The sequence below is a fragment of the Eptatretus burgeri genome, chromosome 7, assembly GCF_056783735.1.
Source record: "Eptatretus burgeri isolate ZD-2024b chromosome 7, Ebu_testis_v1, whole genome shotgun sequence".
Lineage (NCBI taxonomy): Eukaryota > Metazoa > Chordata > Myxini > Myxiniformes > Myxinidae > Eptatretus > Eptatretus burgeri.
The window spans coordinates 97,354,639-97,376,638 of NC_140967.1; the positions used below are offsets into that span (position 1 = coordinate 97,354,639).

Sequence of the window (22,000 nt, forward strand, 5' to 3'; positions counted from 1 at the left end):
GCTCTGGAGGTCCTGAGTAACTAGTCGCTGACAAGATGGACGAAAACAGCATGTCAGCATTAATATGATGAGTAAAAAAAATGTGTGGGAGCGAGCTGGACTTACCTAGACCCGAAGACAAAGCGCGGATATTAGCCAGTGGATCGTAGTGCACGTGCAACCACTTTGACTCTCCTCCAGGACTGCAAAAAACATCCTCAGTATGGGGTCCATCATGTGAGCGATACTTACAATTCAAGATGTACTATTGCTCATACTAGTGTAGTCCAGTGGGACTACTCCTTGGCTTTTTTCATAAGATCTTGGCTATTCGTTGTTCACCTTGGCGTCTTGGTTTTTCTATTATCATCGCTTTTCCGAAACCTTGTGAATTCTTGGCTTTTTTCATTGGCTCACCTTGGCATTTATGAAAAGGAGGAGTGGTCATACTGGCGTAGTCGGGCACATTGGTAACATGCTGACCTCCAGCATATCTAATCTGAGTTCATTTGTTAATTTAAGTAAATAACTAGAGCAAAGTCGATGGCACGCTGTTGCAAAATCCCATGTTTCTCACGGAAAGCAAAGTTGAAAGATGACAAACTATTTCACCGGGAATGACCCAATATCAAATTTTGAGTTAAAAAAAAAAATCCGCCGTTTTGACCCCTGCGACCCAAAGTCCCCATCCTCCGGGGAGCATGAACCGGGTGTCAAATGTTGATTGCAATTGTAAAGTTTCATTAAAGAAAGGTAAAGAAAGTTTTCATTAAAGGTACTTGCACTTTTGACCCTGCCCCCTGGGGGCATATCCCCGCCCCCTAGGGGGGGCGGAGTCAAAACGATACTCGTCTTGCACCTTCATGCCATGTGGACGTGTGATCATAACTACTAAGTTTGGTGAATCTCTGCCCAACCGTTAGGAGGAGATGGCGTGGCAGACAGACAGACAGACAGAGCAGATTACAATTTCCAACTTAAATTTTTTTTAAGCTTGGGGATAATAAGGATTGTCTGCACATACAGGCCTGCACAGCTTAACAGTAAACAGCATCGCACATTGCTGTTGCGGTACCTACACTTATACACGCACACAAAGTGTTCATTGCCGCCTGTTCAATCCGTTCGTACTTGTACACATGACAAATCCGTTGATATATTCTGAACAGGACTTGTGGACCGGTGCAATGGCTACATTTTGAAATCTCGGACCTTCCAACATTCGCAAGTGAACGCAAACTGGACAACAGGCATTAGTTGTTGTCCTCCACGATGTCGCTCTACCGGCACCGCACCAGAGCAGCAGTTTCGTCGTCCAATCTGACTCGATCGACCATTAAACCGAGCGAGCATGAAGGCCGTGATCCATTTCCGAGTCCTGGGCGACACAGTCGTAATGTTTACAGATTCTATACACGAGGATAAAATCGTATTCACTTACTTCTCTTTGATTCCAACTTGTGTGGAAGCCATCGCGGTGCTCGGATAGCTAGGCCGTATGAAAAGAAATATCAAGGCCCGTTTTCAGGTCGCGTTCGTTGCTAGGCGACGTGAGGTTCTTCTTCTTCAGTTTAATTTTTTTCCCCCTGCTGCTGATGAGTCCGTCTCAAGCTCGGACCCACATGGAGGAGGAGGAGGATAAGGAACCACCGATACAGATCGCACTCATGATGTTTCAATATCTATCTGGAGCTGACAGGAAGGCCCAGAGGTACGCACACTCACCTGCACGCAGTCGAGCCTGGGTTCGAATCCCGACCTTGCTATTAACTGTCATGTTGGTGTTTCACAGGCAGGATGATTTATCAGTGCGTGTGCCGCCGTCCCTCGGATACACGTTAAACTGGACGTCCCGTCTGTAAGTAATCGTTGGTGGACATTAAATATCCCATAATGTCGTTCACGAAGAGTCGGCGACCTATCGCCGGCATCATGGTCAAATTCGAAATTCCTGCCGTAACTCGTCGAACGTCAGGCATAGCCAGCAGGTTCGTGAAAACTCGGGCGACCCTCAGCCAACCCCACAAGGAAGAAGAAGAAGAAGAAGAATCCATTAAATCCATGGAGTTACATTTGAACCACGAGAGGGCATCCATCGTTCGATTAAATCATGTCCACATGAGAAAGTTTGTCCGCCATTATCGTTTTGGGTAAAATTTTATCTGAAGTACTTGGAAGATGTCGGAAAGCTGCGCTTGGTGCCTTTGCACCAACCGAAGGAGGTGAAACAGTGGAATCTCCTTTCAGAAGTGAGTGGTTTATGGTGGTGAACATGACGTCAAACAATAACGAGTTGGTCGTACTTCACGACGAGACCATGACCATGTAAAAGTTAACCCTAGTTATTTTTCGAAAATATCAAGCAACTATTATGAAAAATATACAACGGAATCACACAATAAGCATCAAACGGGTATTCAGACGAATAATGTTTTCAATCAACCACATTTTGACGAAATACACATTTGTGGTCACTTTTATGGAACATTATTTGACAAACTATTACCATGATTACAGAGAATTAGTTATAATTCCACACAAAATATAATTTAATAGTATAGTTTGAAAGCAACCAAAAAAATTCCAAGATGCCCACCATCAGCATCACCAAACTACAAGATATTTCATTGCACATAAACATTTCCAGTCGATATCTTCATAATCCGAATCATGTCAGTTACCTATAATACAAGAATATTTTACGTGCATTATTTCATTATCCTTCATATTTCTTCCCATATTCATCCATCATATTTCCAAACATATATCTACAACTTACAGTGCCAATGCAGACTGCAGAAAGCATACGTTTCAGAGTGAATAAAATAGTGTTTATATTTGCATTATATCCGCATCATATTGAATACAATATTCACGGAACTAAATAACATAACCAAATCTCAAACATGCTAAGTATTTAAATACAACATAATGTTGTAGTGCCGGGTTCGGGGGCGAGGAACGACCACCAGATGGAGCAGTTGGGCCGTCTCCCACTGAACACCCGGAATTGAAGGTCGTCACCCCGGATAACTCTGAAATCAACGGGTCGCTTAATGGACCGTGGACGCCAATATTTCAACCGGGTAGCGTAGGGTTATTCGTCTTTAGCCAAAATACCTAAGTCACTACGCGATTTAAACTACCGGGGAAGCTACACCCTCGGCCAGCTTTGTCCGAACCGAGTCGCTGTTACGACTCGGATCCAGCATAACTGAGCCGGAATTACCAAAGCCGCGCCGGCCCAAATAACAATTTACGGCACAATCGGCCTCACTATAACTCAAACCCGAACCATGCTAGGCCAGTAAGAGAAAGCGCAGAAAACGAGGTGGTACATTTAACAAGAGGGTTTATTTTACAAATAATAATCAGGGAGGGAGACACAGAGCAGGGTTAAACTGACTAACATTGCAATGTACAATAAGCAAGGCACTTATGCAGTTCTACTTATAAGACGGGCCACAGACAGACACACACACACACGCACAAAAAGAAATGGCGCCAACTGGCCTTTATTCGGACCCTCCAGCCGCGGAGGATAGGCAAGCTGGGGGTTAGAGTTTGGTCGGGTACCTGGCCGCCTCGTGCGGTTTTACCGACCCACACTTGTGGAGCTCGGAGTCCGTGGAAGGGAACGGGGATCCCCAGCTCGAGCGCTCACAACCCACCACGGTGGGACCCGAACCAGAACCCACGAACCAGAATCCAACGAGCGCAGCCTAGATCCTACAAACGACCCGGCCAGCCACGAACGATGACCGATGACCAGGAGAGCCCAGCAGACCAGAAGCAAGGAACGACCTCCAAGGACCCCCCCCCCGCCGGATACAGCTCGAGATCCCTCTTATCCCTCCCCCGTGCGGGATTGGACGGGACATTTTCGGGTGTCATGATGGCCAGCCGCGATTGGAGGAGGGGCGTGTCGGCGTCTCGGTGCTCCTCCCCCGAGAGAGGCCCTGTTGTCGTCCTTAGTGTAGACAGGGGAGACATTCTTCTTTGATTGGGCGGAGTCAGAGCTCCGAGGTGGGGGGGGGGGCTCCGCCCACGTCCATAGTCAGAAACACGTGCATTATGGCGCCGTGGTGTGAAGTGAAGGTTGGGCGGGTGAAGCGCTTGTTCACCCGCAGAGTTTGAGGAGTGAAGTGATGGTTTTGTTGGCGTTGGCAGATTTAAAGATGTAAAAAATCTGACTATAAAAGAAACCCGCAGCACACATGAAATTAACCCATTAGACATCGGGGAGGGATTCTAACTATCCACATATACTTAACGAAATAACTGAACTATGAGACTGTTAACTGTCTCTGTGCAAAAGGCTTCCAAATTCATAACAATATATTCTAAACAATTCAAAACAGAAGTATACTCCAATATAAATGAATGTTCCTGTCGTTAACGTGAATTACAACTAATCCTACTCATTGTCAGACTCTGAGCTGTCACCATTAAGAGAGTCCGATTCGTCTGGAATGTCCGAGTCTGAGCCCGAGTCATTGATGTTCGCTGAATCTTCAGCGATGTCTGCCAACTGCTGTGCAGGACCCCTCCCTCATACCAAAGAGGCTCCAGCTTACCCTCAACTAAAATCCACCCATGTCCATCACTTGGCTCAAGGATCTCAAGATTTGCAACATGGGCTCTTTTCCAAATGCCAAGTTGGAAGTTGACTCTCCAGATGTGTTGCTCCAGGCTCTTCTTGCATGGAGAGAGTGCCCATGTCAACTGTACTCGAACGGAAGATACGGTCATCATCTTTCGCATACAGCTCATTCATTTTCATAAATCGCAACTCATCGACGCTCCGAGTACAAGGTCTTCCATATAACGCACAGGTGAACTCGTCCAGGTCATCCATCAGGTCGTCGGGTACTGCCCACGTGTCTCCTAATCTAGCTAGAACTGGTACAAACTTGGGCAGCCTAGAAAGGGTCTTCAGTGGCTTCACCTTGCTGAGACCCTTGAAAGCGCTGGTCGAGTCACAGCCACTGAATACATGAAGAGCCATTATTGCTGTTGAATGCTATGTAGAATAACCACGAGCAATTTCGGTCACGTCCATAAGCCTCTTCTTGTTCCCCGTACCTGTGTCAAACAAGATCGTCACATCTGTCATAGTTGCAGCGTAGTGCATGAGGATGACAAATATATCACTATCTGGACTCTTCACCATGATGTGGCTGTACTTCTGACTCCTGGCATACTCGCAATACAGAATGATTCGAGAATCAGTTTCTTCTTGAGTGGATTTTAGTGTGATCAGTTCTCTGTTACACGTTGACAGAACGTCTTCAGATGTCAGTGGATATGCTGATCTGCCACAAGTCACAATTACCTTCCTCCCGTGTAACTTGCTGGCATATGCGTCTTGGCTCCAGAGTCGTGTGAGGAGTTCAATGAACTGTTGCTTGTTCTCATCATTGCTCAAGAAGAACTTCCAATCTGTAGGTTTTTTTTCGTGTTCCCCCCCTTCAGAATCAGTTTGTCCCCGGATCCTCTTCTCAGTCGTTCCATAGTCTTCACAGAGTTGGGTACGTAGCTATCTGTGCGAAACACAACGTCACCTGACTTCGGCAGGATGTTGAACACTTTTTCGCATATCTAGCTGAAGTTACCTGGTATCTCCTTTAGGAAGTAGAAACAGGCATTGCCATCGAAAATGACAAGTGTTTCATCATTTGGAGGTTAGGCAGCATCCTCTTGGTCTTTCATCAGGAAAGTGAAGGACTTTGATTTATCTGTTTTGGCTATGAAACCATCAGCAGTGCCAATACTGTATGGTACAGGAGTGAGTGGGTAGGTGAGAAGTTCTCTCAGGTCCAGTTGTATGCCTTGGTTTTGTGATTTGATGAACAGTTGGAAAGCGACGTTTCCCTGTTAGTGGTACTGTACAACTTTGTTATTAGTGGTTATAACTTTGCTCTTATTGTTCATATCAGCGAGAGTTTTCAAGTTGAGACGCTTGACTGGCTCGAAGAAGTCCCGTCCTGCTTCAAAATGTGTGGTAATGAAGGCTTCATTAGCATCTTTGCCTGCCTGCTCGGCTCTCAAGACATCTTTCTGGACTTCTTCAGATGCTGTGGCGCCCGACGAGAGGATCATTAGCTGATTTTTGCTTTCGACCTCAAAAGGATTCATGAAGCTTTCAACTTCTTCTCGTGTTCTTTCCACCAGCTTCTCTCCCTTCAGGATCTCGGATGGCGAAGATCATGGTGCTTGGTTCCTGCTGTTGTTCCAGATAACATGTCGGCCATGCTCAGGGTGGTATTGACATTCTGGAATCAAGCATGGGTTGTTCGAACCCAGTGTTGGTATGCGTCATAATTCGTCAGGAGGCCTGACACACCTGTGGCACTGCCACCAGCTCCTCCATGGGACTTGGCATGATGCATAAAAGTTTCTTCCATGGTTTTGTCAACCGCATATCGATTACCGGGAATGAATGATCAAGCAACACTAATAGCCCCTCTCTTCAAGAGCTCCATAGCACCAGGAGGCGACAACTCGATGTTGGCAAGGAATGTAGAGAAGAAGGTCAGATATCTGGCATAATTGTGACCCCCGAAACTGAAGAAGAGGCTCGTCATCTGTTGCATGCAGTGTGCATATAGGAGGAAGTTGTTGTGTTTAGTTGCATGGATGAGACATCTTTTCATGGAGTGTTTAATTGCAGTGCACGTATTCTGCAAAACCACATGTCTCCAAGGCAATGGCACCCAACATACAGTGATCCCCGAACAGTTATTTAATTAAACTTCGTGTAGTTAGTCCTCCCATGTCTCGTGGGTTAACGGGACGAAGTGCGTTCAGTGGGTCCCGTAGTTAGGTCTAATTAATATCTCCGATTCATACTCTGACCTTGACTCTAACCCTGTCCTTTTAGCCATCGTACATAACAAGCATGCAAGCACACATGCCATTCAATAGGCAATTGTTTAAAAGCACACCATGATGCCTCCCGTGACTCGGATCATCCCCATCCCCGCTGCACACTAAACAACCCGCACCTGGGAATTTGCGCACCATTATTTCATTCAAATCTGCGTGCCAATTCCCAACCAGCACCTCACCTTACTTCGCTCACCACTTTGACCACAAATGCCTCCCGCACACGGGAAAAAATATTCCTGCACTCCCTCGTACATTTGCATCGCTACAATTTGCCACTCTATTTTGAGGAGCACCGTACGGCGTCGGCTTGTCCTCGGTGTCACGCAATGCTCGACCATGCATCAGTTGCCAATAGCTCCACCACATCTCACCAGGAAAGTCCTGGGTGAACGTCCGGAACTGTTGCTACCCTCATCCAGTCGTCAGACCATGGCAAGACCAGGGGCAATTAGGAGGGGTCGCAGGAATGGCGATGCGGGAGCTTGGTTCGGGTCCTGGGTGTGCATTTTGGCTTGTGAAGGAGCTCGTGGGTGGCGAAGATAGTACACTGCCATCCGACCATTCAGACTGCACTCGGTGCACGTTCAGGGCCGGGGTTCCAGCTTGGGGAGCATGCCCCATGTTAAGTCAAGAGCTCTGAGCCGTGCCGAAGCTGGTCGGCATCTGAGCCAGTTTCCAGGCCAGGAGCCTGGCAAGGCATGCTGAGGGCCCCTGTGGCCCAATAGAGGAGCAGGATTTGGGCTACAGCGTGTCGCATTCTGTTCCTCGCCCCACCCTTCGCCTGGGGCTTATAGAAGGGGTAGTGCGGAGCCGTTAGAGTCTCTTCTTCAGAACATTATTTGTGTGTGATTGACATCCAGAGCACACTTCTTCTCAGTGAGCTTCTTCCTCTTCGAGAACCTGATCCGAGGCGACTGCCGTCCTTCAAGACTCCCTTCTGTGCTATCGACATCCCGCCACCCCCATGCAGCCAGACGGACCAGTGCAGAGCACACGTGACCATGAGCCCCGGCGAATAAATAAGCAGGAGATAATGCACCGTATCACGAGGTGGGAAAGCTCAGGCGGAGCGTCCCATGGAGGTACACGGAACACATATAGACCTTTACATGGCTAGGTTAGGGATCTTTCTCCTCATGCATCTATTCTCTTCTCTTTCAACCATCCCTGTATCCCGCCTTCTGTGGACGCACAAAAAAGAACATTACTGACTCGCATTCCTATTTTCTTCTGGCACGACACCGCACCCCTCACTTCGCTTACATAGCACCTCCTCACTCCCACACCGTAGACACCAGTATCTTTCCGACTACCCTCCCTAAGCATCCTGGGCTACATCATTGGTCAGCCGACCGTGCCAGGTATTTGGAGGGCGCTCAACATCACCTTTCTCTTTCTCTCTTGGCTGTGTGTGTGTGTGTGTGTGTGTGTGTGTGCGTGTGTGCGTGTGTGTGTGTGTGTGTGTGTGTGTGCGTGTGTGCGTGTGTGCGTGTGTGCGTGTGTGCGTGTGTGCGTGTGTGTGCGCGCGCGCGCGCGCACACGCCTGTCCCAGAGGAAGTAAGATTGTAGAAGATAGTCGAGATAATCCTGCTCTGTGTTCTCTTTTGCAAGTTGCCTTTTTCCGCACCCCACAAATTCCTTGCTATCCCCTGCTGTACATAAAATAAAACCCCATTCATTGTGCCCCATACTTTTTCTCGCTTGATTGTAAAGAAATGCTTTGTGTAGAAATGTTCCCAGCTCGTTTTCGTGTTTTCTTCCATTGATTGAGCATGGCCCAACGCCCTAGTTTAGCCGGGATGTTATTCCCTAACGATCTGTTTCCTAGCCGGTACGTACTTGGCAGTTCCGCTCGGCTGCATCTGATCCAGTCTGAGCAAGTGCGTACCGAGGGCGTGTTCCCTGGTAATTAGATCATGGGCATTTTGGTAAACGGTATTAATCAAACGGAGGACCCTAAGTCACGTGGTCAAGTTATTGGTGTTCGTGCTTGATTAGCGACCCGCCGCATCACAAAGTTATTTGTGTGCAACGGCCTGCAATTCTGGACTCTGGTGGGAACCCGAAGTAGTTCACCCCTGACCCCGGGTCCGCAACAATATTTTGGAACACTCCTACCACCACTTCCCCCCTCCTCTCGCTCCTGTCCCTCCCTTTCCCCACCTCCTCCATACAGTTGTCATGTTTTTGCCTCTTTTTGTACACTGCTCCTTCCCAATTCCGTATCCAAACGATGCATGACGCCATTGCCGGGCACCAAAGGGAGTACCGAGTTTGCTTGCCTGGGCGATATCTCAGCCATCCTTTGAGTGAGGAAGCTGAAATGTGGGGACAAAAGTGAAGATGTGCTTTGGCAAACATATTTTTTTATTTATCAATTAATTACTATCTATTTATTAATTACTTATTTATTTTATTTCTCATCCTGGCAATATCTCAGGCACCTTTTGAGCGAGGAAGCTGATATTTGGACACGACAGTGAACAAGTGATTTGACTATAAAGGGTATTTTTGATTAATCAATTAATTATTTTCTTTCTTGTTTGTCTGGGCAATATCTCAGAAGCTGAAATTTGGGGACAAAAGTGAAGAAGTGCTTTGGGCAAGAATGTTTTTTTTTGATCAATTATGAATTGATGAATTACTTAATTATTATCGATTTATTAATTACTTATTTATTTCTCATCCTGGCAATATATCAGGCACCTTTTGAGCTCGGAAGTTGATATTTGGACACAACAGTGAATAAGTGATTTGACTATAAAGGGAATTTTTGATTTATCAATTATTTAATTTTTCGATGAATTAATTTCAAAAAGTACAAATTTGAATGGAACAGTAATGGTACAGCTCTGCTATTATCCAATTGATTAAGAAATTAATTATTTTACGATTATTATTTATCTTAATTATGCAATTCATCAATCAATTAGTGTACACCGTTCCCTCCCTATCCTGTCTCAATTTATTAATTTGGAGGCACCCCTGTGATGTCACATGCTGGAGGATTTGTGATTTATTTGGCATGGGGACTGTGTACTTTGAATGTACCGCTACTTGTTTCCCCTTTGATATTGTCAGTGTCACAAATACTTAATGACCAGTTTTAAGTGGTGTATTAACATTGTGTGCATTCCCAAATGTTTGTATACCTCAAATTCATTATGGAACAAATTGCTAATTATGTCTGTTTATGGCATTGTTTGTTGAAGCTCAATGCAAATTGTAACAAGGATCTGATACTCTCAGTCCCCCACCTTTGGGGTGGCATGAGAATTAGATATCTGCAATATGTTTATGTTTAACAAATAAGCTAAATGTTTAACAGCTCTTGAAATACCGCGTACAAAAACCAAGTTACCGAGATGGTTGCCATGTCAACAGAATTCAGCCAATCACCGCCTTGATCTAATCAGGTTGAGATAATGTCAAAATGAATATATAACAAGCACATGGGCAGAAGGGCGGTCAGTCGGACGGAGCTCATTTTGATGATCCTAGTCTCCGACATTGTCGGAGGGGTGGGGCACAAATACAGAGTATAGCAAAATGTGACGTTAATATTATACGATTTGAAACCCGGTGGGGATCCCAAGTTAAAATAATTTCTGGCTCTCTCTGGCTGCATGGAAACATCTCACTTTAATGAGCAATTTTTAATGGATCCGGGCTATCGAACCATACTGTATAGTGTTACGGCTGTGGAAATTCACAGGACAACATAAAGGGTACCCCCAAGATCAGTTATATCGCTGTGTGTGTTTAGATAGATTTCCCCACCGACGTTTAAAGGGATATTATTCGTGTTATCAGGGCTGTGATCTTTGAGTTAGCCATTATTCTTTTGTTATCGTTATTTTGGATCAACCGCTTCACACCAACCACCACCACCACCACCACCACCACCACCACCACCACCACCACCACCACCACCAACATCGCTCTCAACAACCGCTTCAGACCAACCGCCTTTCCACAACCACACCCGCACCTCAACAAACCACGCCATCCTCACCACTATACCCACAACTGCCAACATCGTCTCACCACCTTCTCCACCCCGCCAATCACCTAACCACCATCTCAACCACAACGCCAACCACCGTCCACGCCACCACAACAAACAACCACACCACAAACCTCTCCGCAGCGAATAACATCTACGCCATGAAGAAGAAGAAGAAGCTCCAAGAACACACTTCTAGGAATTTCCCCTCGGAACTGGGAAACAGAAGTGACGGTCACTAAACATATGAAAACCCGACTCCTCTCCGGGAATTTTCCTCCCCGCGCACCGCGAAGGGAGGGGCGATGCGCCATCGAGATAAAAGGGTGAGTTGAGAGGCCGTGGAGCATGCTGGTCTTGGTGGGAGTGGGGGCGCGCTGGTCTTGGTGGGAGCGGGAGCTGCGTGGAGAGAACAGAGAACGGAGCGCCGCGTTGGCGTTCAGTCGGTGGAGAGTCAGTCGGTGGAGCGCCAGTCAGTGAGGGCTGGAGAGGGTCCATCAAGGGTTGCCCAAGCTAGTCACCACGAGGGTGCAGGTAACCTGCAACAGTCTCGTGGAACTCCTTCGGTCTGCCAAGTTCCACGTCATAAAGGCCTACGGGTCCAGTCTGACCCAGTCTTTGAGGGGGTCTTTTCTTGGTTTATTTGTGTGAATGTTGTGGCACCATGTCCCGCAAGTAGAACTGTGTAAGTGCCTGTAAATAATAATAATAGACGGTTGTAGTGCTTTACCTTGCTCGTGTCTTGTCCCTTCCTGCCAATTTCATTGCATTACTGTACGTGTCGTTTTATAAATAAATGTCCTTGTGTGAATGTTAACCCGTTCGTCGTGTCCTCCTTCCCCATTGAACCGCCGTATTGCTCTCGGAATTTAGCGGGCTCTTTAATAGCCGATAAAAGAATTGGGGCCAGCGAGGTCTTGCGATAATACACCGCTCGGTTATCCCAGAACCGAACGAACCGCTTAAGCGGTTCGTGTCCAAGCAGACCTCGCTGAGGTAGGTCTCTCGGTAGTCTGCCCGCGCGAATACTTAAGTATATAAATAATTCGGCGATTGACCCTGTCGCGCGCGGGTAGAGTGTTGACTAGGCCGTGGTGTGCGCTTGGAGCACACCCGTGACTGGTTTTCGGCGTTGTTCCGGAAAGTCGCGACTGAATTGTCCGTCCGGTGGGCGAGACGGCCGCCATTGGCTAAAGCGGCTGTTCGCACGCTGGGCGGGCGCGGAATTCGTAACAATACATTGAATCTGATGATATTTATTCCCAGAAAGCACACTGAATGAACAAAACAGACCATTACATGCCAGGATTGAACTGTGCAGTTGCATCTTTCCAAAAACAATTGAACAAAACACTTCTTTCAAAAAAAACCCAAACAAAGAAGAAAACATTGTACTGCAAGGTGAACTGGAATTGTCGCACAGCTGAGTTCCTCAAATGGAGACAGCGATCAAAGGTACAGACCCTCGGGAGTACCCTCCTGTTTGCGGTACAGCACATTCTCCTTGGACTGTTTGAAATCCTCGTCAGTGACCTTCATTCGGCGTTCCCTAAGGGCCATCAGACCAGCCTCGGTACAGATCGCCTGCCAGACACGTACACCGAAAACTTAAGCACAAGAAAGCATCAAAAACAAATTGAGCCACTTGGCGGATTATGGGGAGCAAAAGGTGGTGGGGGGGGGGTTAGTGGGAAAATTAATCGGTGTAGGGGGATCAAGTCAGGGGAGATGTGAAATGGGATGGGAAGGAACAGAAGGTGAGGGAGGAAGACTTTGGTTTTCAAAATTTTTCTCATTGCCATTGCTTGATCTTACAAAGGAACACTTACAAAGTGTTCGATATTCCACCTGCACAAGTTTAAATTTTATTCATTTTAATTTGTGTCAATATTAGCCATTGATTTATTGTTTAGATCTTTTTTGTTAGAGCAGATACCCCCCACCTCCAGCAAATTTCCCTGAGATACTTGCCTTTATGTCTGCCCCAGAAAGGTCATCTTTGGACATGATAAGGTCTTCAAGGTTGACACCAGCTGCCAGGGTCATGCGGCTAGTATGAATCTGAAATATGCGTCGCTTTGTTTTCTCATCCGGCATTGGGAACTCTATCTTACGGTCAATGCGTCCTGTTCACCAAACACGTTCACACAACACCGGGCATTCATTATTCAAACCTAACTCATATCAGTGTCAAAAGTAAAAGAGGCAAGTAAAATGGCTGCTCTTTCAGGCTCTAGAGAATAGATGCAATTGTAATGTCACTGCAGCAGTTTCTACACCTTATCTGATTTCCATTGATGCAGCTATAGGTGCTGGGAAAGGTATAAACCCCAGTCAACATGGTGAATCCTCATATGGGAAATATGGAGATTCGTTTGGAGATGGCACAAAGCACTTCTTTGTAAAATAAGCCATGATTTTCACGTTTGAAAATGAGTACTTGAGCAGACAGGATGGTCAGTTGAACATGCCCAACCAAGAATGCCAATACATTCACCCACAATGGCATTGCAACATGACGTCTTCACTCAAATGCAATTATTTTTGGAGTGGAACTGAGACGGCTCAGAAAAGTGAGTATGCTCTCGATTGATCCCAGCGTGTTCAGCTGTTTTCACCTGGATACAAAACCTTGATGACAACAGATGCTTTATGCTCCCACCCAGGATGACTCAATGTAAACTGTGGCCCAGCCTGGTTCTCACCTGGACGGATGAGCGCCGGATCCAACGTCTCGATACGGTTAGTTGCCATAATAACTTTAACATCACCACGCGAATCAAATCCATCCAGTTGATTCAGGAGCTCCAGCATAGTGCGCTGGATTTCCCTTTCACCACCTGAGTTTGATTCATATCTGTGAATTGGGGAACAAACAACAAATGGAAAATTCAATAAATCACTGGATTCTAAAAATTCTCACAGATCCTGTACAACACTGGATGTGAATTAACGATAGTCCGAATGGTGGTGGCAGCTCACCTGGGTCTGGCCATTTTTCACACATCATCAATTTGTTCCAGAAAGGATTGTTAATTAACAATTTGATCTTTACTTTATATTTAAGTAATAGAAACAGGCTAATTATCTATGCCAGGGAAGGAGGATGGCGGTTATGTCTGTCTCTCTGTGAGCAGGATAAATCAAAAAGTTGTGGACGGATTCGGTTGAAACTTGGTGGGCAGGTTGGGTCGGTGACAAGAATAAGCTGATTCGATTTTGGTTCAGGTACAGAGGCGGATCCTGCCAATCAGGGGGATACAAAACATAAACTGTTCAGCCTGGTGGAGGTATGCGGCTGTGTGCTCAACCGAGTGCCGTTCTAGTGTTATTCTGTGTCCCCACAATAGCATCCTCATCTAAATGAGACACAAGGGACGTCCTTAAAACATCTTCATCGAGATCGATATAAGAAGTTAATAATGTTGTGATGATGAATAGCCCATCCGAAGCATTAAAGTAATGGGGAAATATTTGATCTCCTCACTCTACAACAACCCACGTAAAATGTGATTTGGAGTGTTATCAAAATGTTAAAAAGGAGTGCTTTGGAATGGGGTCATTTGAGGTAGAAGAGATCATGAGTGTGGATGGGGGTTAGATGTAATGTGGAACAGCTGTTTTGAAGCCCTGAAGGGAAGAATGGGACTGAACAGATTGGGGAAGTTGATTCCACAAGCAAGATAAAAGAGGAGCAAATGAGTGGAGGTGTGCAGTGAGCTTGGATTTTAGGAGTTTAACAAAAAGAGGGTTACTGGCAGACTGAATGCACCTGCAGAAAACTTGAGGGGCAGAGCCAAGACAGAGCAGAGGGTGCAAGACCAAAGAAGAGGTGGTGGAATACAGAGGCCACCAACCTGTCTGCGATGCGAAAGTAACAGGCCCAGACACTCAGCTTTGTTGTGGGAAATTCCAAAGATTGAGGGCCTTGCTTTCTATGGCATCAATAAGGGCAATATGAGGCAGGGGCACCAGCCAAAAGGGGAGAGCAGTATTCCATCAAACTGTGAATGAAGGCCTTGTAGGTTGTCAAAAGTTAAGAATGGCCAAGGAAAGACCTTGCATGACAAAGGATGCCCAGATGGTGGCTGGCTTTAGAGGCCATCTTATAAATATGGTCTGCTCAAGAAAGATCATGGTTGATGGTGAGGCCCAAAACTGAGTGACAACCTCTTCAAGTGGTTTGTTTGGGAAGTTGATAGGAGGGTTTGCCAGATGGTCCTTTCGGAGAGAGTGTAAGTGTGTGGGATCTGTTGTGGCTGAAAGACGTATTCCAAGTATTGGTCCAGCTCCTGATTCTATCAAGGTCTGCAGAGAAGGAAGAAGTTGCTGCTGTCTCTGCTTGAAGGATGAGAAAGGGGTGGAATCATCAGCAAAGAGATATGCAGGATTTCCAAAGAATCAGATAAGTTATTGATGAGGATGAGGAACAAGACTAGGTCCAAGACACTGCCTTGGGGCACTCCAGCTTTGATGGGGAGAGGAGATGAGAGGATCCCATTAAGCGCTACACACTGAATGGGGGAGTGGGAGAAGTCAGTAATCCATGAGAGGCGGTGTCCCTGGGTCCGCAGTCGTCATACTGGTTTGTGCCGATTACAAACATGGCGATCTGCGATAGCGATACCGGCCTGTGCCGATTACCAATACTGATCTCGCTTTAAAACAAAATCATTTTCAATACAAGTTGAAGTTGGAAGTAAAATAATCATTCTTATGGGGAAAAAAAATCCCCATGTGGGAATACTTTAAAAAATTACCGTGTGTAAATGATGTGTACGTCATATATGAATACGTAATGGACAATACTGATTTTTGGAACCTGCGTAAAAAAAATTGTTTATTAAATTTTTTTTATTTATTCCGATACATACTGGAATGAGACGAAGCCTACCATCTGGGCCTGTTACAGAATCAGAGTCGAGGTTTGCCAGAAACCTCTCCACATTTTCAAGTGGGAAAGACGAGATATTCAGGAGCAGTTGGTAGGAGAGGGTAGGGTACGTGTTGGGAGTGAGAGGTTGGGTACACAAGACTTGGAGGAAAACACAGAATTGAGGCCGTCTCATGAGCAGAGTCAGCTGTGGTACCATTTGAATTTAGGGAAGAGATGGAGGGGGAGCATACACCAGAGACAGACTGAACAAGGCAACACCAGGTCTTTGAAGAAGACAGGTTTTAGAGTTTAGCCTCGAGGTTGGCGAGATGTTGTTTTCCGGCTTTCTTAGAGAGAGGACACACACTTGTTCCGGGCCTTTTGGATTGATCTGAAGTTGTGTTCGGTTGGATTTGCTTTCCGGGAAGAGAAGACAACTGCCTCCGCACAGGATTCTGTGTACCAGGGGCGAGAGGATAGGTGTGATAACTGCAGACAATACATGGTATAAATCTGTTCTGTGTGGGAAGAGGAGGGGGGTGGGAGTGAAGGAAGCAAAGAGGGTACGGGGAGTGAAGGAAGCAAAGAGGGGGTGAGGAGTGAAGGAAGCAAGGAGGTGGTAGGGTATGGACAAAGCAAGGGGAGGGGCACGGGGTGGATGGATACGTAATCGGGGGATGCCTAGTAGAGGTTGGGGATTGAGGAGCTTGGAGCAGGTTTAGGAAAACCCGCGTGTTAAGATTACGTGAGGCAGGGTACTGATATGAGGAAGTTTGTCAGCATTGTCCCACACAAAATACAAAAAGGGTTGGATCTAGGGATTCCAAGAGCAGAGAGACAAAGACATATCAGGATTGGGATAGCAATAATGATTAAAACTACAAAGAAATACATCAGTATAGGGAGGGTTATCGACTTTTAACTGAAGTATCTTTCACCCACGCCAACACATGAAATACAAAAATGACGTTCTGCTTCAGGGCCATAAAGTGGGCAACACATAAGGCTTTGCATTTAAAAATATTACCATGAATATGAATGCGAACAGCATCTTCTATGGCTGTGTCACTGATTGGATCACAGCAAGAAAGGGAACAATGGCTACAGAACAATCTGAATTACACTACATTAAATCAAATCAACACTCACCATAAAGGTGAGGCAAAGCCTCAAAACTTCTCTCAAACAGGTGGCCTATCCTTCCATTCTCCCCAACCCCCTGTATTCTCCTGCACACCCTTGACTTTTATCTTTGCACAATTTATATCCCACCTAAAACGACCTTTCACCAAAAGTTATGTTTTTTACCTTTTCGTGCCAATGGCATCAATTTCATCGATGAAGACGATAGAAGGTGCATGCTCCTCAGCGACTCTAAAGAGTTCACGCACTAACTTTGGTCCATCACCCAAGTACTTCTGGATTAGCTCCGATCCCACAACGCGCAAGAACGTGGCCGAAGTCTGGTTGGCCACTGCTTTTGCAAGCAGTGTTTTCCCTGCAAGAGATTACAATAAATAATTCAATCACGCTGCTCTCACAAATCACACGACATATTTGGATGAATACAATATCATGGTGCAATTAATAGTGGACTGAATGATGAACAAAGCAAGCAGTGCAGATTGAATGGATCAGAGTAAATGTATGGAATTATTTATTTATCATCTCTGGTAAAGGCCCAGTCACACCTTGACGTTTTAGCCAGCTTATGCCGATTTTTTGAAAATTTGTCTAAAACGCTGGTACACGTTGAATACGTTATGGGTAAGTTTTGATAACATTGAGAGCACGCTGAAAAACACTGCCATACGTCGTTGTACGCTGGCTTTTAAGGTTGTACTTTTCGGTTGTCCTCAAATTTTCCATGCTTGAAATTTTTAGAATTATGCCAGCGTATGACTCACACGAACCGCATAACGCTGGCCATAAGTTGTAGGCACGTCACGTGATCGTTGACACACGTCGACACACGTTACTTGTAAGTTACTCATAAGTCGAAACATGTCAAGGTAATGTTTAGCATACCCGAAACTTATTTCTAACCTATGAGTAACGTGTTGTACTCGCGTTACGCGATTGGTGACACACATTGACACACGTTACTTGTAAAGTGCTCATAAGTCAAAACACATCAAGGTAATGGTTGGCATCAGTGTTCCAGACTCCCTCGTTTTTTTTTTTTTCTTCCTTCCTTCGGTATGATGGTGATTTTGACACTTCGATTTCTAGTGCGGTTATAATATAATATAATTAATAGGCTTCCGCTCAACAATTTAAATCATAACCGCACTGTACACTGAACACCGTCATACCGAAGAACAAAAACCAAAAAAAAAAAAAACCGGGAGTCTGGAACACTGACGCTAACCATTACCTTGAGTGTTTCGACTTATGAGCACCTTTCAAGTAACGCGTGTCGATGTGTGTCAACGATCGCATATCGTGCGTACAACTTATTCCCATCGCATGCGGAGCGTGTGTCATACGGCAAGTACGTCGTAAAATTTTCAAGATGTCTAAAATTACAAGACGTCCTCCATTTAATACGACGTATGATAGCGTATTTTAGCGTTCTATTCACGCATACCAAACTTACCCATACCGAATTCGACGTGCGCCAGAGTTTTAGACGCATTTTTCAGAGGTCGGCATACGCTGGCAAGATCGCCAAGGTGTGACTGCGATGTTGACACTTCCATTTCTGCGGCGGTTATGATTTGAATCGTTGTGCGGCAGCCTTTTCATAACCTACGCCACGTCATCGTCGGCGATACGTGCAGCGCGCTATGCATAAGTTAGACTATCGTTGGGCATAGGTTGTGAATGCCGACAACAGGCTCAGCATTCGTTGGTATAATATAAGTTATCTATAACACAACGAAACGTTCTGTGTCCGTTACTAATACGTTGTGCATAAGACCAAGTCGTTATGAATACGTCCGAATCTTTAAAAAAAACATCAAAAGTTCAACGTAAGCCAGCGTTTTACATACATTTTAATACGGTGCCATTGCTGGCTAAAACGTCAAGGTGTGACCGGGCCTTAATATGCAATTAAAAGCATTACACAAAATTACTCAGTGTGGTATTCATGAAAGGTGGGCAGCTGTGTGTACCCAATGAGGTCAAGTGCTTTTGCTGCTATCTCTGCTTGAGAAGAAGAGGTTTTAGTGTGAATGAAAGATTTGGGGAGGGGGTTCGTGACCCCTTTTACGGAGGAGATATGACCATGAGGAGCACGACTTAAGGTTATGGCATGATTCCAATGCCTCGTGGCGAGTTTGGTCTGCACCTGTCTGGCGGTTTCAAAGAAGATTTTTGCAAGGCAAGGAATGCCTCACAGAATGCAAGGAAAGCGACAGCAACAAAACCAATTTATAGATTTTTGGGCAAATTTCATTTGATGACTATTAACGGTTCTAAATTCAAACTCTTGAATCCAAAAGACGTTTCCCTTCGTGACGAATGAGAAGGCTTGCGGCTTAATACACGAGTACCAGCTGCCCCGACCGACCTGTTCCAGGCGCACCATACAGGATAACGCCCTTGGGAGGCTTGATCCCCATCTCCTCGTAGTACTCAGGATGGGTAAGTGGCAACTCCACAGACTCCTGCACAAACAAACAATTTCAATGCAAATTTTAAATTTTTCAAAAATGAGACAACTGCTCTCGTCGCCACTCAGGTTCATTGGCATGCTCAAGGTCACCTGCTCCTTGAAGAAGAGCACTTGTATAACACAGTCAGCATGTAGTAGGGGGATTAAAAATGGCGACCGTTGAACAGTAAGCTGGATGTAGACTGGGAACAGCCGAACCATTAAATCATTACGAAGCACGCTTGCAGTAGTATCTCATCATGACAATGGCAGCACAATGCTGGTGCGTCTGGCTGTCCTGCAGCATGCTCCGATGATAGATGCATAATGCACCGTGTTGTTTTTCATTCAAAGAAAGCCTTTCCGATTAATCGGCCTATGATAGTGGGTCATTGTCCATTAGCGTGGACAATGCCTGCAAGGCTTTAGCAGGTTTGGTCAGCCTGGCGTTCACGGATCGCGTGACGATTGTGAAATGGTTCGGTAAGGTCCATTTGATTCTGAAGCATTCTGAGTATGGATTTCTGGGCAGCCTTTATACTCATGTGCCCTTGGGGAAAACAACAAAATGAAACAAATTTGGCATAGAAAAAGTGATTACATTAAATATTGATGATGAAAACTATCAAAGATACAAGTGAGAGGAAACTCAGCTATATTGTACGTAGTATACATGACTGGATCGCAATACGTTTTAGCTCACTATCGTGAGCGAATGAGCAAAAATTGGGGGGGGGGGGGGGTTAAAAAATGAAGCCGAGACGGTCGAGTACTGGCTATGCAGCCCGAGGTACATCACCGAACATGGTTTATGCAGTGCTATCACATACCTACCACAGAACAGACCACCACCACCACCACCACCTCTGCCACTCGTCCATGGGATGGGTAATCTACTAGTAATAAAAATAATAATCATAGTGAAGTCGATGGCGCTCCATTGCAAATCTCTACCAAAAGCAGTTGAAAGATGGGAAAAGTCCCACCAGAAATGGCCCAATATCAAATCTTGAGTTAAAATAAATAAATGTTCTTTTGAACCCTGTGGCACTAAGTCACAGGAGATAGCGTGACGGACAGAAGTGGAATGCGATCTCTTTACAGACAGGATTACAATATTACGATTAGAATATCCTACCCCCCTCCGCCCCCCCCCCACCGTTCTTTTTAAAAAGCGTGGGGCTAAGAAGAAGAACAACAAAAGCCCAGGATGTGTTGCCATTATTTAACTCAGTGAGAAGCCTCAGGGTTTCTCACCGAGTTATTGTAATCAGCTCCGTTCGTATGTCATGCTATCGCCTCCTCATGGTTGTGCAGAAATTCACCAAACTTGGTAGTTATAATCACCACATGGCAAGAAGGTGTGAGAGCAGTCTCATTTTTGGGCCCGACCCTTGGGGCGGGGTCAAAATGTCAATTACCAAACAATACAATACAATATAAAACGAATTTTTGGATTTGACACCCCGGTTCATGCCCAGGGAGTGGAGACTTCGAGTCAAAATTTGATGTTGGATCATTCGTGGTGGAACTTTTTAACCATCTTTCAAATTTGCTTCAGGTGGCAATCACGGGGATTTGCGACGGCGCTCCATCAACATCGCTCTAGTTTAACCTAATTTGCCACATTCCAGGTGCTTTCAGTGAATTGTATTCAAGACCATTTGGAGCCATGGGAGAAGCGTTTTAGCCTCAACAGCACATCCCATTGAGACTAGGCAAGCATGAGAGGGGGCTTGGATCATTCCACAAGAATCCTTCTTATGAGGATAATGGGGTTTTCATAACGATTGTACAATTTAAATGCAAAGGGGAGTGGATTAAAGAAGTGGGTGTTGGGAGGAGAAGGGAACTGTAAAAGAACGAGAGGGGTTCACCGCAGCTCACAGATACTTTACGCGGCATGACATTGAACTCAAACCTTAATTTCTTGGATCTGTGCGTCCAGCCCACCAACATCAGCGTAAGACTCTTGTGGTGCTTTCTCCAGTTTCATCACAGTGACCAATGGGTCTGTGTCATCACTTAGCACACCAACCACAGCGTGCACCTGCCATTCAGGAACATCACAGCCACAGTGTGGACCTTCTGCAAACTTTGTTTCATGCCTCACTCGATGAAAAAACCAAAACCAATTTGATGAAAGGTGGAGGTGAGTTTACCTTGTGATTAAGCAGCACGGAGCAGCCTGGCTCGAGCAGATCCTTGTCGACAAAGGATAGGATGCTTACATAATGCTCAGAGCCCACAGAGGTGGACACAATGGCATGGTTGTCATCAATTATCTCTTCCAGTGTCCCTACGGACATGGGCGAGCCTCGTAGATCGTCCACCTTTGAGCGTTCCTCCTGTCAGATGTGGACACAGTGTTGGTCAAAGACAGAGTGGACTGCAGCATCAAAAGATTACCAAAGTGCTTTGCTGCCATCATAGCAATCACCTTTTGTTACAGACCAAAACAACCTTTTCAAATTTTTCGACTTTTGCTATCAAAACAAAATCTTTTTTCCATCTGTACAACCTTGCTATAAATAAGCAAAAACCCACCAATGGCACTTGCACACACATCAACTCACACTGAACTAGTCAAGTGATTCATGGGACGTGCAAACAGACCTCGTGCTTTTCTTCTTGGGGTTTGAGTCTC

At 45.6% G+C, this 22,000-nt stretch overlaps 2 protein-coding genes and 1 long non-coding RNA gene across 8 annotated transcripts in view; 1 reads left to right on the forward strand and 2 right to left on the reverse strand.

Annotated features, from left to right (window-relative positions):
* Positions 1-1,651, reverse strand: part of BBS1 (Bardet-Biedl syndrome 1) — a 90,073-nt gene extending 88,422 nt beyond the window's left edge. For all 6 annotated transcript variants that reach the window (XR_015060404.1, XM_085889731.1, XM_085889729.1 and 3 more), the window contains exons 1-2: positions 1,421-1,651; positions 106-182 (exon numbers count right to left, since the gene is read on the reverse strand). Coding sequence is in view for 5 of the 6 variants with exons in the window: in XM_085889731.1 (XP_085745857.1) it covers positions 106-182; positions 1,421-1,452 (109 nt within the window). In the remaining variant the exon portion in view is untranslated. The remainder of the gene's footprint in view (positions 1-105; positions 183-1,420) is intronic.
* LOC147023860 (uncharacterized) overlaps positions 1,585-22,000 on the forward strand; it is a 51,254-nt gene continuing 30,838 nt past the window's right edge. The window contains exon 1 of the long non-coding RNA XR_015060405.1: positions 1,585-1,690. This is a non-coding gene — a long non-coding RNA (uncharacterized LOC147023860). The remainder of the gene's footprint in view (positions 1,691-22,000) is intronic.
* The window catches only part of PSMC1 (proteasome 26S subunit, ATPase 1), a 22,372-nt gene continuing 12,488 nt past the window's right edge, over positions 12,117-22,000 (reverse strand). Inside the window, exons 4-11 of the mRNA XM_085889734.1 lie at positions 21,970-22,000; positions 21,516-21,701; positions 21,275-21,403; positions 19,270-19,366; positions 17,061-17,250; positions 13,582-13,733; positions 12,848-13,002; positions 12,117-12,460 (exon numbers count right to left, since the gene is read on the reverse strand). The exon at positions 21,970-22,000 is cut by the window's right edge and continues 94 nt beyond it. Coding sequence (XP_085745860.1) covers positions 12,326-12,460; positions 12,848-13,002; positions 13,582-13,733; positions 17,061-17,250; positions 19,270-19,366; positions 21,275-21,403; positions 21,516-21,701; positions 21,970-22,000 — 1,075 coding nt within the window. The 3' untranslated portion in view covers positions 12,117-12,325. The remainder of the gene's footprint in view (positions 12,461-12,847; positions 13,003-13,581; positions 13,734-17,060; positions 17,251-19,269; positions 19,367-21,274; positions 21,404-21,515; positions 21,702-21,969) is intronic.